We start from the raw sequence: 17,212 nt of genomic DNA on the forward strand, positions 1-17,212 counted from the left end.
GATTAGTCTATAAGGTGCCACCTGCCTCTGACATTTTTGTTATACTAGACTAACACAGCTGCCCTTTTGAAAGTTATAATACTGTGGTTATATATCAAATATGAGCATATACAAAATGGTTTCCTAAAGAAGTCTAAACACCATTGATTTAGTTGACAGGTATGTTGGAAAATTCCCGAGAATGGTGTCCATGTAGTTTTATTGTGGAGACCTTGTGTTTTTGTCTGTTGACGCATAGTACAGGTTAGAGAAAGGGTGCCCTAGTAGTTAGAGCAATTGGCTGTGAACCAGGATTCAGATCCCACCTCCCCACTGACACTTACTATGACCTTGAAAGTCACTTCTTTCCAAGTGCTTTAGGCATTTAGGACAGAGCCTTGTTATGTGTGAGTTTTTAATAATGCTGTAAGTTATCCTGAAGGTTATGTAGAAATATGGGCTAAAAGTCCAAATTATTGTTACTATGATTGCATTTTAGTTTGTATAGTCATCAAGTGGTGGCTTCAGGGTCTGGATGGACTCCTGGTAGTTACAATGTCCATATGGAATTTTACTATTCACCTAGGAAATTCCACTCTTACAGAAGTAAATAAGAGCATGCAGTTCGCCAATCAAACATACAAATTGCAAGTGACCGACTCACCCGCAAATGCGCAGTAGAGAGCATGTCCTGAACGTTCCGCACATGTGTTGAAGCTCCCCTCGCGCGGTGTTACGATAAACACCAGTAAACAACGACGAAAAGCAAGATGATGCTGGGCGGAGCTGCAGCGACGAGCTCACAATGTTATCCCATGGGCAGAAGCGCAATGTCAATGGGCGGAGCCGCTGCGGCGAATTGCACAACGTAAACCAATGGGCAGAGGCGCTACGATCGTGGATGGAGCAACTACAGCGACTTGCGCTAAGATAACCAATGGGCAGAAGCGCTAAAATCTGGGGCGGAGCCACTGCGGAGACCTGGGCGACGAGAAGCTAAGGAAGGAGAGAAGAGAACCACGATGTTCAAGGGCACAGCAGGAACGGCGAGGTGGGAGAGACAAAACAAGAACAGCAGCAGAAAACAAGCAGGGATCCAAGAACGTTATCATGGGGGCAGAGCAGGGGACGAGAGCAGGGTTGCTGGACATGAATCGATGGAGGGGAGGGCAGGGGAGAGAGGAGGGTGGCTGGACATGGGGGAGGGCAGAGGAGAGAAGAGGGTTGCTGGACATGGGGGGAGGGCAGGGGACAGAGCAGGGTTGGTGGACGGGGGGGGGAGGCCAAGGGAAAGAGGAGGGTTACTGGATATGGAGGGAGGACGGGAGAGAGGATGGTTGGTGGACGGGGGAGGCCAGGGGATACAGGAGGGCTACTGGAAATAGGGGGAGGGCACAGGAGAGAGCAGGGTTGCTGGACATGGGAGTGGGGAGGGGAGGGGGGAGGTTTGCTGGACATGGATGTGAAAATAAATCTTGCCCGTTTTACGAGCTTAACGGCTAGTGTAATTTATAATGAGAGTCGCATCTATGTCTCAAGTTTCAAGTTGCAGTATACTTGGTTTCCCCCCCTCAGTCTCTTCAGTCCTGCAGCTGTAAGAGTTTTGGCAGGACACTGCTTTATATAATTCTGTTCCAGTAAGACATTACAACAGGATTCCAAACCCTCTCTCTCTAGTGCCAAGCCTTTAAAGTTCCAACAGGGCACTGCACACTCTCTCTTGGTAGCAGTGCAACAGGACTAAAAATCTCTCTCTTTCAGTCAGCCCTCAGTCCCTCCCCAGCAGAGTTCAATCAGTTGGACAGAGACTACCAAATAAGGGAAGAATTACCTGAGTTGGTAGACTTACCCTGCCTGGTGAATCCCAGGATGTACTGGGCAGGGCTGAGAAGCAAATGGATATCGCTACTGTCTCTCTTAAGGTACGATCTGGGGAGAGTAGATGGGAGGTGCCACTAAACAACAGGGATTTTTAAAAACTAGTGAGGAGGAGATCAGGTTGGGTTGGGGATGAGAAGTTCCTTAAAGACGGGAATTTTTTTTATTAAGCCAAGGGACAGAAAGGTCAGGCTGGCGGGGTGAGGAGTGCCATTAGACACCAGGGAAGTTTGTCAGATCAGGATACTGGTGCAGAAAGCTAATGGGGCAGGGAGGTCAGGTCAGGCTACACTGCCCTGGACCTTGCAAGAAATTTGGCCAGTAATCATGTGCCCGAGGTCACTGTTTCCTTTCGTGCATTGTCAAGGATAGTTAATGACCTCATATGCATTCATTTTGAATGCAATACAGTGGTGGAAATAAGTATTTGATCCCTTGCTGATTTTGTAAGTTTGCTCACTGACAAAGACATGAGCAGCCCATAATTGAAGGGTAGGTTATTGGTAACAGTGAGAGATAGCACATCACAAATTAAATCCGGAAAATCACATTGTGGAAAGTATATGAATTTATTTGCATTCTGCAGAGGGAAATAAGTATTTAATCCCTCTGGCAAACAAGACCTAATACTTGGTGGCAAAACCCTTGTTGGCAAGCACAGCGGTCAGACGTCTTCTGTAGTTGATGATGAGGTTTGCACACATGTCAGGAGGAATTTTGGTCCACTCCTCTTTGCAGATCATCTCTAAATCATTAAGAGTTCTGGGCTGTCGCTTGGCAACTCGCAGCTTCAGCTCCCTCCATAAATTTTCAATGGGATTAAGGTCTGGTGACTGGCTAGGCCACTCCATGACCCTAATGTGCTTCTTCCTGAGCCACTCCTTTGTTGCCTTGGCTGTATGTTTTGGGTCATTGTCGTGCTGGAAGACCCAGCCACGACCCATTTTTAAGGCCCTGGCGGAGGGAAGGAGGTTGTCACTCAGAATTGTACGGTACATGGCCCCATCCATTCTCCCATTGATGCGGTGAAGTAGTCCTGTGCCCTTAGCAGAGAAACACCCCCAAAACATAACATTTCCACCTCCATGCTTGACAGTGGGGACGGTGTTCTTTGGGTCATAGGCAGCATTTCTCTTCCTCCAAACACGGCGAGTTGAGTTCATGCCAAAGAGCTCAATTTTTTGTCTCATCTGACCACAGCACCTTCTCCCAATCACTCTCGGCATCATCCAGGTGTTCACTGGCAAACTTCAGACGGGCCGTCACATGTGCCTTCCGGAGCAGGGGGACCTTGCGGGCACTGCAGGATTGCAATCCGTTATGTCGTAATGTGTTACCAATGGTTTTCGTGGTGACAGTGGTCCCAGCTGCCTTGAGATCATTGACAAGTTCCCCCCCTTGTAGTTGTAGGCTGATTTCTAACCTTCCTCATGATCAAGGATACCCCACGAGGTGAGATTTTTGCGTGGAGCCCCAGATCTTTGTCGATTGACAGTCATTTTGTACTTCTTCCATTTTCTTACTATGGCACCAACAGTTGTCTCCTTCTCGCCCAGCGTCTTACTGATGGTTTTGTAGCCCATTCCAGCCTTGTGCAGGTGTATGATCTTGTCCCTGACATCCTTAGACAGCTCCTTGCTCTTGGCCATTTTGTAGAGGTTAGAGTCTGACTGATTCACTGAGTCTGTGGACAGGTGTCTTTCATACAGGTGACCATTGCCGACAGCTGTCTGTCATGCAGGTAACGAGTTGATTTGGAGCATCTACCTGGTCTGTAGGGCCAGATCTCTTACTGGTTGGTGGGGGATCAAATACTTATTTCCCTCTGCAGAATGCAAATAAATTCATATACTTTCCACAATGTGATTTTCCGGATTTAATTTGTGATGTGCTATCTCTCACTGTTACCAATAACCTACCCTTCAATTATGGGCTGCTCATGTCTTTGTCAGTGGGCAAACTTACAAAATCAGCAAGGGATCAATACTTATTTCCACCACTGTATATGGACATGTATGTCACGTGAGGTTAAACGTATGCTCAGCCTCATTACTACATTACCTGACCATATGTGCACATATGCCCCACAGTAACTCTGCAGCTGAGTAACTTTCTGCATTGGCCCTTCAGTGCTCTGTAAGCAGTGGTTTTTTCTAGTGAAAAAAGTGCTGGTACACACATGCCAGGCCACCCTCAGGTGTGGGGTGATCATTGAGGGACCACCCCCACAATAGACAGGCCCCCTGCAACCAGTCACAGAATCTATGACAAGGCAGAATTGGTGTGTAGGGCCTGAGCTCTTTCATTAAACTTGGGGCCCATTACTCAATTTAGCAGACAATGGAAAAGGTGCCGGTACTCAGTACCCCCCCCCCCCCCAAGTACCCCCTCAAAAAAAAGCCCTGTCTATCAGACACTGACCTGCCAACAGCTGCGCAAAATAAATAAATAAAAGCAAAACTTTACACTGGCTGACGGCAGTCTTTTCCTCCACAGAAACAGTTCAGGATATCAAGGGCTAATGTCCATATCTTCTTCCCTCTCAGTAGGATAAGTGCTTAAGGGGTTTATAAGGCTTCTGACAGATGGCTCAACCTCTAAAAAGTGTAATTAATCAGCTGGATTGAGTTCTGCTGCCTCCATTTCCATAGGTCATGCAGTCTCCTTCCATAGGGCCCTGTGTTGTCAGCTTCTCCTACACCCATGATGGCGAACCTATGACACGCGTGTCAGCACTGACACGCGTAGCCATTTTGGATGGCACGTGGGTTTGAAAGCCGGCAGCAAATAGAACCAGCCTACCTGCTCTTACTGCCAGGGCCGGTCTTAGGCAGGGGCGACAGGGGCGTTGGTGGTCTTATCGCAGCTTCAGAACCCCCCTCCGAGTCGGAACCCCCCTGCTCCGCCCCACCTCGCAGCCTTGGTAACCAGCAGTCCTCTTCGTCAGAATCATCCAATTAGGAGTGCCCTTTTAGGCGCCAGACAGGCTCCCTACAACCAATCACAGCTCACTGCAGTTGTAGCTCAGCCAGGTGAAAAAAACTGCCTGAGGCTCGAGGAAATTGTGATTAAATGTCGAACCTGAGTGTCTGAGTGTGAGTAACCCAGGCAGCTGCTGCTCTCTTCAGACAAATAAAGTCGAGTCAGCAGCCGCTTTCTTCCTCTCTGTGATCCTGTTGCAGCCTTAGCTCAGCTGTGCTTGGACACTGACTGCTGCTCCTGCTCCACACTTGTTTGGGAAGTTCCTAAAAATACCAAGTCCAGCTAAGAAATCACTTTTCATGCTTTTATAATGCTCCTTTCACTACTTGTTTGTAGCAATTCGTTATGAGAGAGGGAAAACAAAAAGGGAGAATAAATCATGGGTGCCGTTTCCCGCCATAGAAATAGCGGCGGGTAAGTTAATAATTAGTTTTTGGTTTATTAAATACAGTTATATATTACAATTATACATTTTTGTTATTTAAACTATAAATATGGAGAAATTATGATTTTTTTTCTCGAAGTGACACACCACCCGAGTTATGCTCGGGTTTTTGGCGAATTTTGATACACCAAGCTCAAAAGGTTGCCCATCACTGTCCTACACCCTCCTCCTCGGGTCATGATCTACTCCTTGTTAACCCATGGGTGCTCCTGCCCTTTATCATCGCTCCCTCTCAGAGGTCTCAGGGAAGCCCAACCCTTTTCAATCAGCTTCTAGGTAACCTGCCTAGCTCTATCTCTCCTCCTGGGCTGCAGTTCGGGGGCCTCTCTCCAAATTCCTCTGTCCAACCCGGGAAGAATACTCATAAGATACAGGTTTTAAAGTGGTGAGGGCTCCTCAGGTACCCTGTCCTCATGACAATATCTATGATCAGAAAGCAGTGAAAATAAAATGTAACAGTACCGACACTGCTAAAGTTTTGTTCTGTGTATACACACATGTGGTACATCTTGTTCGTTTGCTTAGCTTTTCAGTCACAGAGTGGGAACTTGAAGAATTAGCATCAAAAACGAATACCATAGTATGTTCTGCAGATGATTTGCTCATTTGTCAGGTATGTTGGATATTAGATATGTAGAGATTGACGGTGTCCTTTTAATGAGCTTCCAACAAAGAACAGTGACACTTTCCTAAAGCAGAAACTTGCATTAATTTTAATAATAATCATGGCATATTAATGGCATCATTATGTCTTTTGTATTTTACAAAAGGCAATAGATGATAAAACCATGAAGAATGTAGCATGAGAATATAATTTTGTAAAACTGGAAGAGTAGATATTTAAGATAATTCCTGTCTGTTCCTTGATTATGGCTCATTTGACACAGTGAGGTGGTGATATCAGCCTTCACTGATCTTATTGATTGAGAAATTTTTTAAAAATGGAATATGTTAATCTTAATGCCATGGTTAAACTACCAATTTCAAAAGTTCTGAGATGATTCTGAATATAAAACCAATGTACAATGTTGTGATTTTTGGTGCCATCGCTTGTATTATATTGAATTGCAGAGCAATGATAGGAAAATTCATACATGGCAGCTTTGGAATAGATGATTAATTTAGTTTCAGTATCATCTGGAATTTAGACACCCGTTTCCTGACTTGAGATTTTTTTTATGTATAGTTCTTATTTTTTTGCCATGATATGGGGTCTCTAGAGGTTCTTAGACTCCTTTCAGCCCCTAAATTATGTGCATTCAGCCTTTACACACATAACTTCACCCAGACTAAGCAGAGTATTCTCAGAGTTGGAATTGGGGAAAGATTTTCATTTATTCAAGGCCTTCAGAAATACTTGTGAGTGGAAAATTTGTGCATTCTCAAAAGCAGGTATGAATGTGAGCACATACATTCCCTAGGGTACCGTATATTCTCAACTATAAACAAGATGCTTGTGCCCCCCCCCCCCCACACAAAAAAAGCCCCAAAATTGGGATCTTGGTTTATAATCAAGTTGACGCGTCTCTTCCCCTCCCCCCCCCCAGTTGAGATCCTTGACTTATAGTCTAGTTGACACATCTTCCCCCCCCAAGTGTGGTGACCAGCATATCTCTATCCCTGCCTGACCACGGTGACTGCCATTTCTCTTACTGGTAAGCCTGGACGCTGATGCTGACACACACATGGAAGTAACTACAAGCAGGACCGGTCGGGGCTTAGAACATCTGCGCACGCTGAAGGTCAGCCAGCTTCCGGAGCCAGCAGGTCTCGAGAATGTGCAGATGCTCAAAGTTCCAGACTGGCACCTGCTTTCAGTTACTTCCGTGTCTGCATCAGCGTCAGTGTCTAGGCTTACTGGTAAGAGAAAAGAAAGACATGCCAGTAATCGTGGGGGAAGGGGAAGGAACACTGTGGGATGGAGGGAGGTAGGAGAGGGAGAGAATGCTGGTCACTTTGGGAAGAGGAGGGACAGGGAAGAGGGAGAACATTCCCCCCCCCCCCTTTTAGGGGAAAAATGTTATCTCAGATTATATTCGGATGGACATATATTCAAGTATATACAGTCATTTTCAAAGTGGAAATACACATGCGCTGTTGCTTTGAAAATTTATCAAAACCCACATAGGGAATGTATGCATGTACTTTTTGTGTGTGTGCATTGTTAAGAAATTACCCCCAGAGCGAACTTAAAATCTTAAGATTCATGCACAGAACTAACCTATAACTTTATTTTACAGGTTTGAGCAGGCTTTTATTAACAGCATGATTCAGAGTATGGTGAAAGATGAGGATGCTTACTTATGGACAGCTTTACAAGATCCACATAGGACAGGCGAATACATTTGGATAAACAATGAGGGGAATAATCGCTCTGTATCTTACACCTACTGGAACAAACATCAGCCAAGTGAGTAAATTACTGCTGGATTGAGGTTCTTATTCATTTTGTTTGCTCCTAGAGAAGCCAATTCTCAAACTGATCTAGCTGTGTTCAAATGGATTCACTCATGAGCAGATGATCAAAAGCCCCGCGCTGTTCCAACCAGTGCTCTAAAAATAGCACTGGAACAGCGCGGGGCTTTACCGCATCTATGATCAGAGATAATTGCATTCAAATTTAAGCACTCAATTGTCTCTGATCATGGGGTAGAAATGCGGGAGGATTGTGCTCAGGCACAATCCTCCCGCACATGACAATTCTCCTGCACTTGTTTGACAGGTCTGGGCTGTCAAAAGCCCAGACCTGTCCAACACAGGGGCTTGGAGGTCCATGGGACCACCAAACCCCAACTACCCCCCACCCTGAGCCAAGCGAAACAGGGGCTGGAGATCCAGTGGACTTCTGGTCCCCCCGACCGCCCCCCCCCCCCTTACATCCCTCTCTTTCTTTTTTGATCGTTTACTATTACACCGTTATTTAGGTGTAATTGTCGATTCGCAACTCTATTTTTCACAGTACATTTCTACTGTTGTGAACTCTGGCTACTGCTTGCTCCGGAAACTTTGGGCTATTTGCTTCTTCATCAACTTTGTTTCCTTGCATTCATTGGTACATGCCTTTGTTACTCCGAAACTAGAGTATTCTAATTTGATTTTTGCAGGTTTGCCAAATTCCCAGTAAAATATCTTTTGTACTTTACATAACTCTGCTGCTCGTTTTTTATGTTCCGCTAAGCGATCAGACCATGTCACTCTTTTTCTTTGTCTCCACTGGCTTCCCTTTCCCTATAGGATTTTCTTTAACATTCTCTGCTTAGTTCATAGAACATATTCCACTGGTTTTCCTGCTTTTCTCTCTTCTTTAACTATTCCCTTTACCCCTTCCAGGTCTCTTCGTTCCTTAGACTCTCACCATTTGATTCTTTTTTGTACTAAACAGGCCCACCTTCAATCTACCAAGCATGCCGCTTTTTATTTTTTGGGACCTAAATTCTGGAATGACCTTCTGCCATCCATTCTGTCAGATCTTCCATTAAGACCTTTAAAACCCTATTAAAAACTCATTTTTTCCCCAATCTTTTGGGACTCAGTGACAGTGAGTACTTTATCTTTCAGCATTTACCTTTTCCTCCCCATAGAGTGTTTGCTCTTAATTTGCCTGTTTCTTTCCCTTTTGTTGATAGAGTTCTTTTCTTTTTCATGATTTTATGTTATTATGTGTTCCTGGCCAGTTAAATGATTTTGAATATCAGGGGACATATGGCCTATCCAGCCTGCCCATCCATGCCATCTGCTATCCCTTCCTTCTCCCTTACAGATTCTATCAGGCTTATTTTCAAAAGAGAAGGGCACCCATCTTTTGACACAAATCGGGAGATGGGCGTCCTTCTCCCAGGGTCGCCCAAATCGGCAAAATCGAAAGCTGATTTTGGGCGTCCTCAACTGCTTTCCGTTGCAGGGACGACCAAAGTTCATGGGGGTGTGTCAGAAGCATAGCGAAGGCGGGACTGGGGCGTGCCTAACACATGGGCATCCTTGACCAATAATGGAAAAAAGAAGGGCATCCCTGACGAGCACTTGGGCGACTTTACTTGGTCAGTTTTTTCTTACGAACAAGCCTCAAAAAGGTGCCTGAACTGACCAGATGACCACCGGAGGGAATCGAGGATGACCTCCCCTTACTCCCCTAGTGGTTACTAACCCCCTCCCACCCTAAAAAAAACTTTAAAAATATTTTTTGCCAGCCTCAAATGTCATACCCAGCTCCCTGACAGTGTATGCAGGTCCCTGGAGAAGTTTTAGTGGGAGCAGTGCACTTCAGGCAGGCGGACCCAGGCCCATCCCCCCCCCCCCCCCCCCCCCCCCCCCCACCTGTTACACTTGTGGTAAATGTGAGTCGTTCAAAACCCACCAGAAACCCACTGTACCCACATGTAGTTGCCCCCTTCACCCCTTAGGGCTATGGTAGTGTTGTATAGTTGTGGGTAGTGGGTTTTTTTGGGGGGGAGATTTGGGGGGCTCAGCACCAAGGTAAGGGAGCTATGCACCTGGGAGCAATTTGTGAAGTCCACTGCAGTGCCCCTAGGGTGCCCAGTTGGTGTCTTGGCATGTCAGGGGGACCAGTGCACTAAGAAAGCTGGCTCTTCTGAGATGGGCGTCCTTGGTTTCCATTATCGGCAACCATCTCTAAGGTCGACCTAAAATTTTGCGATTTGGGCGTCCTCGACCGTATTATCGAAACGAAAGATGGATGTCCATCTTGTTTTGATAATACAGGTTTCCCCGCACCTTCGCCAGGACGACCTGCAAGGACATCCTCAGGAAACCTTGGACACCCCTTTTGATTATGCCGCTCCACATACCTGTCCCAAGCTTTTTGAGTTCAGATACACTTTTTGCCTCCACCTCCTCCATCAGGAGGCTGTTCCATGAATTCACTACCCTTTCTGTGAAGAAATATTTCCTCAGGTTACTCCTGAGTCTGTCCCTTTCACCTTCAACCTTATTTTATCTCAACACTACTTTTTATGACGCTGTATTTTGAAATCCTGCAACTTCTGTTAATTAGTGATCTAAAATCTGGCCTTGAATCAATGAGGTAGAGAGAGGCTGCATCATCTTCAAACCTGTTTCTTTTTTCTGTAAACCATACCATTGTCACAGTTCTATGGATCTGGATCTGTCGTCGTCGTCCCCCCCCCCCCCCCCCCCCCCCCCCCTCCCCGTAATCAGATCTGCAACTGAGCTTTTCCTTTTCTGACATTATAGTGTAAAAGAAGCATTGTGAACATGGATTACATCTGATTATTTCTCTGCCACAGGTCGTGCTGGAGGCTGTGTTGCCATACGAAGTAGGAATCCTCCAGGGCGCTGGGAAGTGAAAAACTGTGCAAACTTCAGGGCAATGTCGCTGTGCAAAAAAGCACTCCGATCCTCAGAAAAAAAAACATTGACTGGTCCCAGAGTCAAGACTCCTGAGTATTGTCCTCTTGGATGGGAATCAGAGTCTCATCTTATGAGTTGCTATAAGGTGAGCAAATACACAAGCAGAAGATTATGGGTACAAGTTTTCTCATTCATAATCTGTGCAGTAAGCTGTATTTTAGAACAGCTTTTTACTGAAAAGAAGCTGAATAAAATCTATCTTTAAAAACTCTCTTTGAAATTAATGAGGGTAAATCTATAACAAGTTCCTAGTTGGGAAAGTGAAGTAGGAGCCAATTTGGGTCTGTTTACATGTAGATTGGAGGAGTGGCCTAATGGTTAGTGTAGCAGGTTGCAGACCTGGGGAACTGGGTTTGATTCCCACTGCTGCCTAATGGATGGCTGTGGGTTGAGATCCTGGGCAACCAGGTTCAATTCCCTCTGCAGCTCCATGTGACCCTGAGCAAGTCTCTTAATTCTCTGTTGCCCCAGGTACAACAGTAGTACAATCTACTACCTAGACTATGAGCCCAATAGGAACAGACCCAGTACCTGTAAAGTGAAGCTATAAACCACTTAGGTCTAAGCAGTATATAAACACTGAAATAAATGCATGCTTCTATGTCCTTAGAAAATACCATCACAAATCCTGCAGAAATTGTGGGTGAAATAAACTTTCGTACATTTACATGAATATTTAATAGACAGCACACATAGATTGTGACTCTGCTGAAATCCTCCCCCAAACACACCTGCAGCCAAATCATTTAAAGTATGCAGGTTAATTTATGCAGGGGTACTTTGATATGAGGTATTTTATTTGCATATGTTGGACTGGTTGTTGCCAAACAATGTCCTGCTGAATTCTACCAAAACAGATGTGATTTGGTTTGTTTGAGTTAGTCCATCAACTAACCAGATATCTGTTATCTTTGGTAAGAGATCTAGGCAAGGTTTGGGATCTCGGGTTGGATTTGGAAGATCAGGTTTTTTTATCTGGTTAAGACTACTTTTTTTTTTTAATTTAGAGTGTTACAGAGGCTTCAACTGCGTCTGGACTTTAGTTCTTTTAGTAACGTAGAGGGGCATAATCAAACAGTGCCAGCCAAATAGATGGCCGGCCATCTATGCGGGCAGCGCCTTAAAGGAGTGGAGCCAACGTTATTATCGAAAAAGATGGCCGGCCATCTTTTCCTTCGATAATATGGTTGGTGCTGGCTACATCTCAACATTTAGGTCAAATGTTGAGATCACCGGGTTTAGAGATGGCCGGGTTCTGTTTTTGGCCATAATGGAAACCGAGCCTGGCCATCTGAAACCCGGCGAAATGCAAGCCTTTTGGTTGTGGGAGGAGCCAGCATTTGTAGTGCACTGGTCCCCCTGACATGCCAGGACACCAACCGGGCACCCTAGGGGTCATTGCAGTGGACTTCAAAAATTGATCCCAGTTGCATACCTCCCCTTTCCTTGTGTGCTAAGCCCCTCCAAATCCCCCCCAAAACCCACTCCCCACAAGTGTACACCACTACCATAGCCCTAAGGGGTGAAGGGGGGCACCTACAGTGGGTTTTGGGGGGGGGGGGGGTTGGAGGGCTCAACATATACAGTACCACCACAAGTGTAACAGGTAGGGGGGGATGGGCCTGGGTCCACCTGCCTGAAGTGCACTGCACCCACTAAAAGTGCTCCAGGGTATACATGTTCAGGTCAGCAAGTCTCTCCTCATACGTTTTGTAACACAAATCCCATACCATTTTTGTAGCTTTTCTTTGCACCGCTTCAATTCCTTTTACATCCTTAGCAAGATATGGCCTCCAAAACTGAACACAATACTCCAGGTGGGGCCTCACCGACGACTTATACAGGGGTATCAACACCTCCTTTCTTTTGCTGGTCACACCTCTCTCTATACAGCCTAGCAGGCCACCACCTTGTCACACTGTTTTGTCGCCTTCAGATCCTCAGATACTATCACCCCAAGATCCCTCTCCCCGTCCGTACGTATCAGACTCTCACCACCTAACACATACGACTCCCGTGGATTTCTACTCCCTAAGTGCATCACTTTGCATTTCTTCACATTGAATTTTAATTGCCAAACCTTAGACCATTCTTCTAGCTTCTGCAGATCCTTTTCATGTTTTCCACTCCCTCCTGGGTGTCCGCTCTGTTACTGACACATTTTCAAAACAGGAACTAGGTTTTTGAGCCCTTGGGCCACTGCTGAGGAGCGGCAGCTGCAGGCAAAACCACCCTACACCAGAGACAGGGCAGAACTCTGACAAACAGTTAGGTTTCACCTGCACATGGCCACCTTTCACCAAGAGTTGAGCCCCTGGCTGCAGGCGGCCGGTAGGGCTTATAGGACTGGGCAGAACAGGGACCGAGGGTCAGAGGGGAAAGGAAAATACAGGGGCAGCAAGGCAGGAAAAGGAACAGCTAAAGGACAGGACTGAAAGCTGCAAGCAGCCACTAAAACAGGGCACAAACTACTGAATAACAAGACACAGAACTGAAAGCTGCAGAGCAGCCACTAAGACACAAGCAGACAAGGACTAAACACAAAACTATAACCCAGAGACGACTAGAAAACAAACCACAACCTAATCTAACTACACACAGACTAACTGAAAACAGACAAGAATTACAAGCAAGAACCCAAACTAAACAGAAGTGCAGCAAGCACCAACAAACCAGGGCGTAAGGCGATGCAAAGGCAGAGAATTTCCAACTGACTAATAAGCCCTGCAGCAGCTGAGGCTCAGCTGCAGCAATCACCAGGCAACTACGGGTGCTGTGTAGGTTCAATCCAAGCAAGCAAGTCTGGCAGCCCAGAAGATCCAGACCGGACTGGGCTGAAATCTGGAACGGGTGACAATAACCAGACAGTCCATTGCAGCTACCAGGTCTGGCCACCAGGTGGCAAGAGGAAGGAGAGCACGAAACATGGGCACAACCGTGACAGTTACAAATCTTACTATCATCCGTATCAGGAGCTGAGGAGTGGCCTAGTGGTTAGGGTGGTGGACTTTGGTCCTGGAGAACTGAGGAACTGAGTTCGATTCCCACTTCAGGCACAGGCAGCTCCTTGTGACTCTGGGCAAGTCACTTAACCCTCCATTGCCCTATGTAAGCCGCATTGAGCCTGCCATGAGTGGGAAAGCGCGGGGTACAAATGTAACAAAAAAGGCAAATTTTACCTTCTAACCCTTCGGCAATGTCACTCACAAATATATTGAACAGAATCGGCCCCAGCACCAATCCCTGAGGCACTGCTCACCTTTCCCTCATCTGAGTGAATTCCATTAACCACCACCCTCCGGCGTCTGTCCATCAACCAGTTCCTAATCCAGTTCACCACATGGGGTCCTATCTTCAGCCTGTCAAGTTTATTCAAGAGCCTCCTGTGGGGAACCATGTCAAAAGCTTTGCTGAAATCTAAGCAGATTACGTCTATAGCACGTCCATGATTCAATTCTCCGGTCACCCAGTCAAAGAATTTAATGAGATTCGTTTGGCACGATTTACCTTTGGTAAAACCATGTTGTCTCGGATCTTGCAACTTATTGGCTTCCAGTAAATTCACTATCCTTTCCTTCAGCATGTGAGGCTTACCGGCCTGTAGTTTCCAGCTTCTTCCCTATCACCACTTTTGTGAAGAGGGACTACATCCGCTGTTCTCCAATCCCACGGAACCTCCCCCGTCTCCAAGGATTTATTAAACAAATATTTAAGAGGACCCGCGAGAACCTCTCTGAGCTCCCTCAATATCCTGGGGTGGATTCCGTCCAGTCCCATGGCTTTGTCCACCTTTAGATTTTCAAGTTGTTCATACACACTCTCTTCCGTGAATGGTGCTATATCCACTCCATTCTCATATGTACTTTTGCCAGTCAATCGTGGTCCTTCTCCAGGATTTTCTTCTGTGAAAACAGAACAAAAGTATCTATTTAGCAAATTTGCTTTTTTTTCTTCATCATTATCTACATAGCGGTTCGCAGAATCTTTCAGTCTCACAATTCCCTTTTTAGTTTGATTGTACAGGCTCTGCTGGTAGCCCATTTGGGCTACTGTAATGGTCAATGAGAGGCTGTTGCCTAGGCTTCAAGTGCTCCAAAATGCAGCCACTGGAGTGATTTGGGGGAAATGTAGATGGACTCCAGCTCCCCCATTGTTATATCGGTTGAATTGGTTGCCATTAAAACAGAGGGTTCTGTTCAAGAGCCTGATTTTGACCTGTAATATATTTGGCCGCACTATCTGAAGGACAAGTTATTGTGGTATGAGTCTGGATGTTAGTTGATCCAGTGAGCTATATTAAGTTTAAGGATGTAGAGAACTCATGAGTCAGTCAGAAGATTTATAGTTGTGATCCCATGGGATAAATTGCCTAAGCAAATCTAGCTGGACACTGTCTTGGGCAGCTCTGAGAGAGGCTAGGAAATTGGGTTATAAATGTTCTAATAAATAAATAAGTAGTAGATAAAAACAAGTGCTATATTTTACTTGCTGTTTCCTTGACTCTGTCCCTATCCCTGCTGCCTGAGTCCATGGGAGCCAACTTTTCAAAATGATTGGGGGTGCATTTCCCCCTCTCCCCTTCTCCCTCCCCATCCCCCTCCCCCTCCTCTCCTCCTCTCTCCCCCCCCCTCCATTCATATCCAGCAATTCTCCTCTCTCCCCTGCCCTCTCCTCCATTCATATCCAGCAATTCTCCTCTCTCCCCTACCATCCCCTCTCATCCATGTCCAGCAAATTCTCCTCTCTCCCCTGCCCTCCCCTCCCTCCATCCATGTCCAACTAGTCTCATCTCTCCCCTGCCCTCCCCTCCATGTCCAGCGATTTCTCCTCTCTCCCCTCCCCTCCATGTCCACCTATTTCTCCTCTCTCCCCTCCCCTCCATGTCCAGTAACTCGCCCCAAACACCACCTGCCCCTTTTCAGCCCCCCTCTTCTCCGAGTTCCAGGCCCCCCTCTCCTCCGAGTGTCAGTCCCCCCCTCTCCTCCGAGTGCCAGTCCCCCCCTCTCCTTCGAGTGCCAGTCCCAACCCCAGCCCGACCTCTTCTCCCACAACAGTCCTCCATCCTCGTCTTCCTTCCGCCCAGAATTTAAAACTCATCTTACATCACTCGGTCCTGACAGCAGTGAAAGGCGAGGAGGCTTGGCTTCAGCCTTCCCTTCTCTCTCTCAGCTCTGGTCCCGCCCTTGCGGAAACAGGAAATGAGGGCAGGACCAGAGCTGAGAGAGAAGGGAAGGCTAAAGCTGAGCCTGCTCGCCTTTCACTTCTGCCAGGACCGAGCGAGGTAAAATGAGTTTTAAATTCTGGGCAGCAGGAAGGTGAGGACAGAGGACTGTTGAGGGAGAAGAGAGCGGGCAAGTCAGGCTGGCTGGGGTTGGAACCGAAACCAGAACCAACAGCGGGTTAAAATATTGGGGGTGCTCGAGCACCCACAGCACCCACGGAGTCGGCACCTATGCCTGAGTCTATCCTCCTTTTCCCTAACTTAGGGACCTTCATTGCCCTTTCTGCTTTGCAGGTCTTTCACCATGAGAAGGTACTGATGACCAGGACATGGGAGGAGGCAGAGATGCTATGCCAGGACTTTGGAGCACATCTAGCAAGCTTTTCCCATATTTATGAAGAAATGTTTCTGAGTAAGCTCTTAACCACAATGTTTCATCGGTAAGCTAGATGGAGAGAAAGATTGCTGATGCTATGGGCTACAGCCATGCACTAATTCCATTATTAGGAAATAGTCCCATTGCATAAAGTGGGACAAGGTCAAGCAGTAAATAATGTACATTAATATGTTTTATTGTGTGGTAACACAGTAGCACTTTTCTAGTTCAGCATCACCACATGTTAATTTGTTGTTTTGGTTTGGTTTGGTTTTTTTTATTGTTGGTTGACTGAACAGCTCAAGAGGCAGTCTAGTAAATTGTATTGATTGTATATTTTGTTTGTTATTAGTTAAGAAAAGTTTGCAGAGCTGGCACTGATAAAGATCATAGGGGGTTGTCCTTGAGGAAGCTCGTGTAGCGAGCGAAACGTGTGGGACATTTGAACCCCTGGGTCTGACTAATTAAAGTCTTAAAAAGATAAGTAACTAAATGAATAATTATTGAAAGAGTCTTTTGATATTGAAAACATTGTGAGAAAAGTGTACCGGTGAAGATGATTGATGCTTATGATACCGCCACGTAATTCCTGTGAGGATGGTGGATGGTGAGCGTCACTGAGGTCACTTTATAAGAGATTACTAATAAGTACAGATTTTCATATATTAGGAACTGGAAAACTTGGAAATTGCTTTATACTTGAATGAAAGGATGGTGGATGAACTTTAACTGGATATAAAGACGTTTTGATGATATATTTTATTGTATCCAGTATAAATAGTATATATACCTGTTGTCAATAATTGAGTTATAAGTTCATATGGTAGCATATGGTTCAGGACTTTATGAACCAGACATAATATCTGCAATATTACTGTGTACTGTAGGTACAAGGCAGCTAGTAATTATCAATGAAGAGGGGTTAACATGATCATAGTATATG

The 17,212-nt window shown here is 45.9% G+C and overlaps 1 protein-coding gene across 1 annotated transcript in view; it reads left to right on the top strand.

Moving 5' to 3' along the window:
• Positions 1 to 17,212, top strand: part of PLA2R1 (phospholipase A2 receptor 1) — a 220,083-nt gene that overhangs the window by 75,787 nt on the left and 127,084 nt on the right. Inside the window, 3 exon segments of the mRNA XM_030210858.1 lie at positions 7,525 to 7,694; positions 10,549 to 10,757; positions 16,188 to 16,333. Coding sequence (XP_030066718.1) covers positions 7,525 to 7,694; positions 10,549 to 10,757; positions 16,188 to 16,333 — 525 coding nt within the window.

The sequence above is a fragment of the Microcaecilia unicolor genome, chromosome 7 (genome assembly GCF_901765095.1).
Source record: "Microcaecilia unicolor chromosome 7, aMicUni1.1, whole genome shotgun sequence".
Lineage (NCBI taxonomy): Eukaryota > Metazoa > Chordata > Amphibia > Gymnophiona > Siphonopidae > Microcaecilia > Microcaecilia unicolor.